Source organism: Tetrapisispora phaffii, chromosome 4 (genome assembly GCF_000236905.1).
Source record: "Tetrapisispora phaffii CBS 4417 chromosome 4, complete genome".
In the NCBI taxonomy this organism is placed as follows: Eukaryota; Fungi; Ascomycota; class Saccharomycetes; order Saccharomycetales; family Saccharomycetaceae; genus Tetrapisispora; species Tetrapisispora phaffii.
In genome coordinates, this window is record NC_016523.1 from 168,706 (window position 1) to 176,414 (window position 7,709).

Consider the following 7,709-nt stretch of genomic DNA (forward strand, 5'->3'; position numbering starts at 1 on the left):
ATAAAGAACAACAACTAATATGACAGACTCATTATCATTATACTCTGTTAAAGCAGTTCTAATACTAGATAACCAAGGTGATAGAGTATACGCTAAATACTATAGTGCTCCACATGTCCCAAATTTATCTTTGTTCCCTTCAGTTAAACAAGAAAAAGAATTTGAAAAAAGGTTATTTAAGAAAATTCACAAACAAGAATCTGAAATTTTAATATTTGAAGATAACATTGTGTTATATAAAGAGTACATGGATGTGGTCTTATGTTTAATTGGTCCATTAGAAGAGAATGAAATTATTTTGCAACAAGCTTTTACCGCTTTCAAAGATTCTTTAGATTTGATTTTAGATTCTGGTATAGATAAAAAAAACACTCAAGAACATTACGACATGGTTTTGTTAGCCATTGATGAAACTTTCGATAACGGTGTCATTCTAGAGACAGACCCTGCCAGCATTGCCTCGAGAGTCACCACCCCACCATCTAGTGAACAACAAATGCACCTAGATTTAGATAAAGGTTTGATGAGTGCATGGGGATTTGCCAAGAGCAAATTACAAGAAAGATTACAACAAGGTATATAATTGAAATAACAATTGATTATTACAGGTAGATGAATCAATTCAACAATATATATATTTGTATATCTTTGTGAATAAGTTTTATACTAAACAGGCTCTTATTTTCTTAAAATATTAATAACGAATCATTATTATAATAAAATAAAAAAGAAATCAATTAACTATACTATTCAATGATATTTATATAATAATTTACACATGAATTTCAAATTTACTTCTTTTTATTTTTAGATTTAAAACCATTTTTACCAGTGCCTGATTTCTTCCCTTTTAATCTATCATTTAGAGAATTTTGACCAGGAATAGAAATTTTTAACTTATCAGCAGAGATGGACAATATTAAATCTTGAGCTTTTAATGATTTAATAATATCATGTTCACTAACCCAATCTAATTCTTTATCACAGTTATTAGGATCAGTTTTTCTATTTAAAAAATGATGTAGAATGTCATTTACTGTTTTTTGTTTTTTAGCAGTACCAGGTTGTACCTTAATTTTATATTTATATTTTAATAATGCTGGCCATGGTGCAAAGACAGGAATTATGTCAATAATTTCATCGTCTGGTTCTAGTGTAGTTTTTAATTCAGTCCTTAATCTGTCGTAATTAATTTTAACTTTTTCACTTTCAGTGAAGCTTAAAGCTTGCAGTTGTTTTTGTCTCTCACGTCTGTGTTTCTTCCTCTCTCTTTCCTCTTGTCTGGAAAGTTCTTCTTTCAGTTTTTCTTGTTCTTTTTCAATCCCCTTCAAAGTACCCAAAACTTGCAATCTTAGTAACCTCTCATTATCATCTTGGTCTGCATATTTCTTTTGCATTTTCTTTAGCTTACCCTTTTTACCACGAACATTTTTAGATAAACTAGTCAAGACAGTAGCAACAGTTTTACTAGCATCCATTTCATTAATATTGTTAGTGGTAGTCTGTTGGTTAGAAATATTATCCGCGTTAGTAATATCCAAATTATTAATTTCTTGCGTTATACTACTCATACCATTGAAGGACTCTATTTCTTCATCCTCTTTCAGTAGTTCATTCTGATCAGTCACATCAGCAGATTCGTTTACAATTTTTTCAACGACATTATCCTCATCACCTGTTAAGACTTCTTCCCTTACCTCATTTAAATTATCATCTGCATCTCCTTCATCTTCGATTTTCACTTTCCATAAAAACCCAAAACCCATAACTAATTGAGCAGGTGGTAAGAAATTCTGTTGTTTATCATTTTTCATTCTAAATAAACCGGGTTCCAGTACTGATTTACCATCACTTGAGAACTTACTGACATTTTTAGCAAAACACCACCATGGCGATGAAGCGATCTTTTTTGACCATGCTTCACTTGCTGACATACATAAGACACCAGCTTGCATCAAAGTATTGGGTGGAATTTCTGTTTTTTCTGGGTTTTTTATCCATACTTGGGTTCCAAAACTGTTTGACATATAAATATCATCATCTTCTATATACTTACTGTATATTTGATCTGTATCGAGTGGACTTTTACCCATTAAAATCAAAAACCCTTCACTTGAAAAAAACCAATTGAATCTTTCAAAGAAATATGGCGCTCTTATTTTCTTTAAGATATCATGAGAATCTTTCAATTTCTTATTTAATTGAACTTTTATCCTTTCTTCTATATTTTTCAAGGCCTTTTCAGCATTTTTTTCCACCTTCTTTTGTTTTTCAGCGCTTGTTTTTTTCTTGTTAAAGTATTCAGATGCATTTGCAAATGCTGACAATGCTAGGTCAATAGTAATTTGAGTTCCCTTAATTTTGACGTTTTTTGAATTCTTACGATTTTTCCTTTTTATTCTATTCTTCTCTATGTCATCATCGCTAGAATCACTGTCAGAGTTGTCACTGTATTCTGAATCCGAATCTGAACTTGAGCTTGAATTATCAGAGTCATCTGAATTATTGTCTTCGGCGGGTAGTATAATGTTTATTTTATTTTCTTTTAAATTCAATGGTAACATTATTAGTCTTGCAATATTGTTTCTTTTCTTTTGTTCATTTCTAATAATATTTTCTATGGCATTCCAATCCATTTGTTGATCAATTAAACTCTGAACTGCTCCCTTAACTTCTTCAATTAAGTCAGCTTTCTCAATAATGAGGACACCTTTCTCTTCGTTAATCGATTGAATATCTCTTAAGGCATTGATTTTGGTTAGATTTTCATTCACTGCGTCATCCAGTTTTTTTTTCGCTAAGAATTCTTGATTTTGGATTCTTAATGCATACTTAGAAGATTCTATAGTAGAAAAAAATAAATCCAGAGTATTATTATATGGACCTTCAACTTCAATAACTTTTGAAATGTCAATTTCGTTAGGGTCAACATATGGTGCAAAGGGATGGAACGTTTCATATATATATTCCGTGTCTTTGGAATCTTTTTCTTCAATAAATTTTGGATTTCTCTTAGCTAAGATGTAACCTTTTGAATATCTATTTTTCAATAAATCAGTATACTCATCTTCTGTTTCTACTAATAATTGATTTAACTTTGAAATCTTATCCACGAAATCTAGACTTGATAAGGATGGATCAATTTCGTTTTTCTTTAAATTTTTTGAAATTAAATCAGATGATAGATGTGGGACTTTTGACAATAGTAATTTATGGATTGAAGGCACTCTTAGTTTTTTCTTCTGGTGCCCAGGTTCGGAAATAACATTTGCTTCAGCGGCAATTTTTTCTTTGACTTCATTGATCCAACTTTCAATCAAATCTTCTGTGTATTCTCGCTTATCCGCAATTGGTTTTTCATTACCACCTATAAACAAAGAATCATCAAACATAGTATACACTTCACCAACTCTATTTTCGTGTTCTTGGACTACCCTCTGTAATGATAGAATTTTTTTTTCCTCATCTAATAAAATAACATTACCTGAACTGAAAAATTCCAACACTAAATAGTATAAACCATCAGCAAATTGTAAAACTAAAATTCTATCATTTTTAACTTGTCTTAAAGCAGTTAATCTCTTTGATTTTAAATGTTTTCTTAATTTAACAACAAACCCAGATGGAGCAGGTGGAATAGGTCTATTGAAAGTTGTCGAGTGGATACGTAACCCACAGTCAACAAGTACACTACATTTGCTTTCAGTCCTATTGAATTTCAACAAGAACTGTCTGTTAGAGTCAGAAATATTATAGATATTAGTTAAACGATGATGTTCAATAGAATTTTTCAATTCTTCACCAAGCAACTGAAGATCTAGGGCACTGATTCTCTGTTTCATTTTCTTAAATGGCTTGTTGCTGGTTTTGTCTCTTTCGGTTGTAAGGAAATTGGTAGTAATACTAACGTCTTCATTGAAACATTTATTCATTTATATATTAAGATATTTATATATAAATATTGAAACTTTTTTCACTATTACATTAAGTTAGTGCTGCAACTGTTTCAATCACGTGACCACAAATCCCAGGTATAAAGGTACCAAAAAAAGATTTGAGAGCTAAGGGGTTCGAACCCTTGCATCCGAAGATATCAGAATGTTTAAGTAGAAACTTTGCATGGGGCAAACTTGAAACCTAAATCTGACGCCTTAGACCACTCGGCCAAACTCCCAATGAATATTTGACAATATAAAAAAATATTATATATATTAGTAGTTGGAAATATAAATGACCGTAAAATGTATGAAGTTATTCTTGGAAATAACGCTGGTGTTGGTGTTGGAAATGACACTGGACGTATAACTGAATATAAGATTATTGGAAATGTCACTAGCCGTATAAGTGACTATACGATACCAGATATTACCTCTTTAGAATATTATTGTTGCATACCTGAAACAATAGTCCCTGCAAGAATGTAATAGCAAAATTTCTAATGCATAAATAGTACTGTAGAACCATCAGTCTGCCATACGTGTTCAACTCGACGACGTCGTCTCGTTGGACAGAACGGTAGATTGAAATATTATGTATATATAAACCCCGGTAACCAATATTTAATAAATTCATAAATCTAGTTCCAAGAAACCAAAGAGATCTAAATATATAATCTAATAAGACACGCTTTTTAATATCCTAAAGTAATGACCAGATCTATTGAGCATAGAAGAACTCAAGTGGTTATTCGTAACCTTAGCATCAAAGAATAATGCTATTCTCTTCGGTAACATTGTTATTTAACTCGGACATATCTTAGCAATATTAATCGAGCAATTCTCTGTATATGACCTATAAATGTATATCAATTTAAACTACCTTTCTAAAAATTTGACAAATCTGTCTTGTTGAGCAAACTAACCGTTTTAAATGTTCAACATTTGAGTATGAATATTTTGAAGTATTTTTATGTGTTGCTTCTTTCCATTCTATTTTTACTAAGAGAGAACCTTTTAAAGGGTAGCTGAAATGTATTACTCAATAAACAAATATAAATTCAATTAAATGTATGCAAAAGGTTATTGGTATGTACAAAGTTATAATCTACAGAGATGATTTTTAATTAGTTTTAATAATTATTGAGCAATTGTTTCTATATTTTTACTTATTTTTTTGTGACGTCTGACATTAAAGGTAAAAATCCTTTTCTATTCACTTCATTCTAAGTAATATTGATTGAGCCAGTCAGTTGATCGGGCTACTTGAGTCAATCAATGTGACTTAAGATGAATCTAGAACAGTTGTTGTGCTGAGTTCAAATATAAATAACTATTTAGCCATTATTTTTGTATTTTGTTTTTTTGTGACGCCTGACAGTAAAAACAACTGTTTTATGTTTTGATTTGTATTTAATAACATTGATTGAATCAATTAGTTGATCAGGCTAGTCGAGTCCATCAATGTTATTTAAAGGGAATGGATTTGTTATTTTGTTTTATTTTATTTTATAACTACTATAATAATATTGTTTTGCAAATGGTATAGACTCAATGAGGAAAAATATTAATAACGGATTTAATTGAAGGGTTGTTTACTATTGAATTTAATTGCTGGTATGTTAAGGTGCATAAACAGAGTTTGATAGAAAAAATGGAATGGGTATTATTATTAGCATCATAGATTGTTAAAAGAAATTTCGTGACCTGTCGTAGTAAAGATAACATTGACTGACCCAATTAACCTGAACAACTTCTTGGTTCAGTCAATATTCTTTAGAACGAATGTGGAACGATCCTTTTCTTTTGATTCCCTTTAAATAACATTGAGTGAATCAGTTAGTTGATCAGGCTAATTGAGTCAATCAATGTGATTTAATGGGAATCTACAACAATTAATGTGCTAGCTTCATACATACATGGCCAACAGCACATTGAAGCAACTTTGGAAATGGTTCCACCTTTTCTATAACGTCTGTTAACATATCTCCAATTAATTCGCATACTAATACACCGTTATCTAAAACCTCATCGGTTGTTTTTGGAGTTGATATAATATCCACTCTTTTTTGTTATTTCTTTTAATGAATTTTCTAAAATTATATTTTGTTCTTTTAATTATTTGCATAAATCTTTCATGTATAGTTATAGGTTCTATATTTCTATAGTAATAAGACATATCCATTTCCGACTCATCACAATAGCAATATTCTGGGAAGCAATAATTAGTGGTAGCTCTGTTTTCCACTTCACGATTTTTATTTTTAGACTTCTTGTTACTTAAGTTTTCTGAATTAACAGGTTGAACTGGATCCAATACCTGTTTTTCTTGTAACATCTACTAAAGTAGTTGTTTGTTTCTTCGTTTGCTCTGACTCAAGGATATCACTACCAGATGAATGTCTACTAAACGCTCCTTTAGGTTCACAATATTCTTCATCATAAGTATCTTTTTGAAAAATTCTCTTGTGTTCTGGTTCAGTGAATGCATTATCGTTGATTTTACTCTTGTTATTAAGTAATGCGATTTTTTCCTCTCTTATTCTGGCTCTTAATATGGGTGTATATGGATTTATACAGTTTGTATAGTCACGATGGCTTCCAGCTTTTCTTTCTGAGCTGTCATTTTTTACTCGACTCTCATATACGGAGTCGTCACAGAACCCTGAAATATGTTTAGACACAACTGGGTACGAGTGAGTTTCGCTGGCTGTAGTTAGTATTGGTTGCTCTTGGAATAGACATGTATCAATTGATGCTTGTCTTACACTAAGTTCTGCTTCTAATTCTTGAACATTATTACTCGAATAGTAACTGCTATAAACAGTACTAGTTTCCACATGCTCATTATTGTAGTGATAATTCTCACCACTATTTTTCCTATAATTATCATCAAGCTTTTTATACTCATGTCTATAGTCCCAAGGAGGTGACGGAATGTTGTGATTTCCGTCGTTTATAGGTGTTAGACAATCACTGACGGATAAAGAGCCAACGTCAACAATGTCAATTTTTATAGGAAGATATTCTAATTTTTCAGATTCATATATTGAATCGTCACTGTATGTGTTTTCTAAAACTTCAGGCTCGGGTTGCACTAGGCCTGGATATTCCAACACTTCAGATGCCTCGCTCTTACCTTTAAAGACAGTTTTGAACCAGTTTTTGGATCTAGTATTTCTCAACGAACCATTTACTGTGCTTGCTGTTTTCTCGACTTTACCCTGGCTATATCTTGTGTATTCTACTTCAACAATTTTAGATTTAGGAGTTTCTTCGTATTTTCTGTTACAAATTGACTCAGGAAGTACAGTGGCGTGGAAAGATTCTGTTTGGTGAGTAGACTTCTGAAACTGTTCCTTTCCAGTTCTCTTATCAAATAGTCTAGTGAACCATGGAGATGGCTTTGTTACGGAAGATTTATTCGTATATAGCGAACTATCAAAGCTATCATAGCTATCGTCCACGTTAATATTTTTTTCGAACATATTTTTAAACCTGGCGCTCCATGAATTTGTGACGCTCGAAGCGTCGGAGCTGTTCGTTAAGACAATATTATTATTGAATGCACTTCTAGATTGTATAGCTTCTAGGTTTGAACCACAACGATTGTTAGTAAGATTATCAATATATTGGGATAACTCCAACTTTGAGTAATTATTTGAAGAAGAGTTATCGGAGTTGTTGTCATAGGAACGATTATCCCAGTTTGATGACATAGCAGCACTTGAAGTTTGAATAAGAACTGTCATGATGATAGTGTCTTATTGTTTG

The 7,709-nt window shown here is 31.5% G+C and overlaps 3 protein-coding genes and 1 non-coding gene across 4 annotated transcripts; 1 reads left to right on the forward strand and 3 right to left on the reverse strand.

The window, feature by feature from the left end:
• Nucleotides 1-19: 19 nt before the first annotated feature.
• On the forward strand, nucleotides 20-583 carry RET3 (coatomer subunit zeta; the record flags this gene model as incomplete). The annotated part of the gene is made up of 1 exon (XM_003685112.1): nucleotides 20-583. The coding sequence occupies one exon, from the start codon at nucleotides 20-22 to the stop codon at nucleotides 581-583; it is 564 nt and encodes a 187-aa protein (XP_003685160.1).
• Nucleotides 584-791: 208 nt separating this feature from the next.
• Nucleotides 792-3,842, reverse strand: RQC2 (Rqc2p; the record flags this gene model as incomplete). The annotated part of the gene is made up of 1 exon (XM_003685113.1): nucleotides 792-3,842. The coding sequence occupies one exon, from the start codon at nucleotides 3,840-3,842 to the stop codon at nucleotides 792-794; it is 3,051 nt and encodes a 1,016-aa protein (XP_003685161.1).
• Nucleotides 3,843-4,055: 213 nt separating this feature from the next.
• On the reverse strand, nucleotides 4,056-4,174 carry TPHA0Dtrna7L. The gene is made up of 2 exons: nucleotides 4,136-4,174; nucleotides 4,056-4,100 (listed from the first exon to the last, which is right to left on the reverse strand). It is a non-coding gene; the product is annotated as a tRNA-Leu (tRNA).
• A 2,055-nt stretch (nucleotides 4,175-6,229) lies between these two features.
• TPHA0D00850 (uncharacterized protein) lies at nucleotides 6,230-7,687 on the reverse strand (the record flags this gene model as incomplete). The annotated part of the gene is made up of 1 exon (XM_003685114.1): nucleotides 6,230-7,687. The coding sequence occupies one exon, from the start codon at nucleotides 7,685-7,687 to the stop codon at nucleotides 6,230-6,232; it is 1,458 nt and encodes a 485-aa protein (XP_003685162.1).
• Nucleotides 7,688-7,709: the final 22 nt, after the last annotated feature.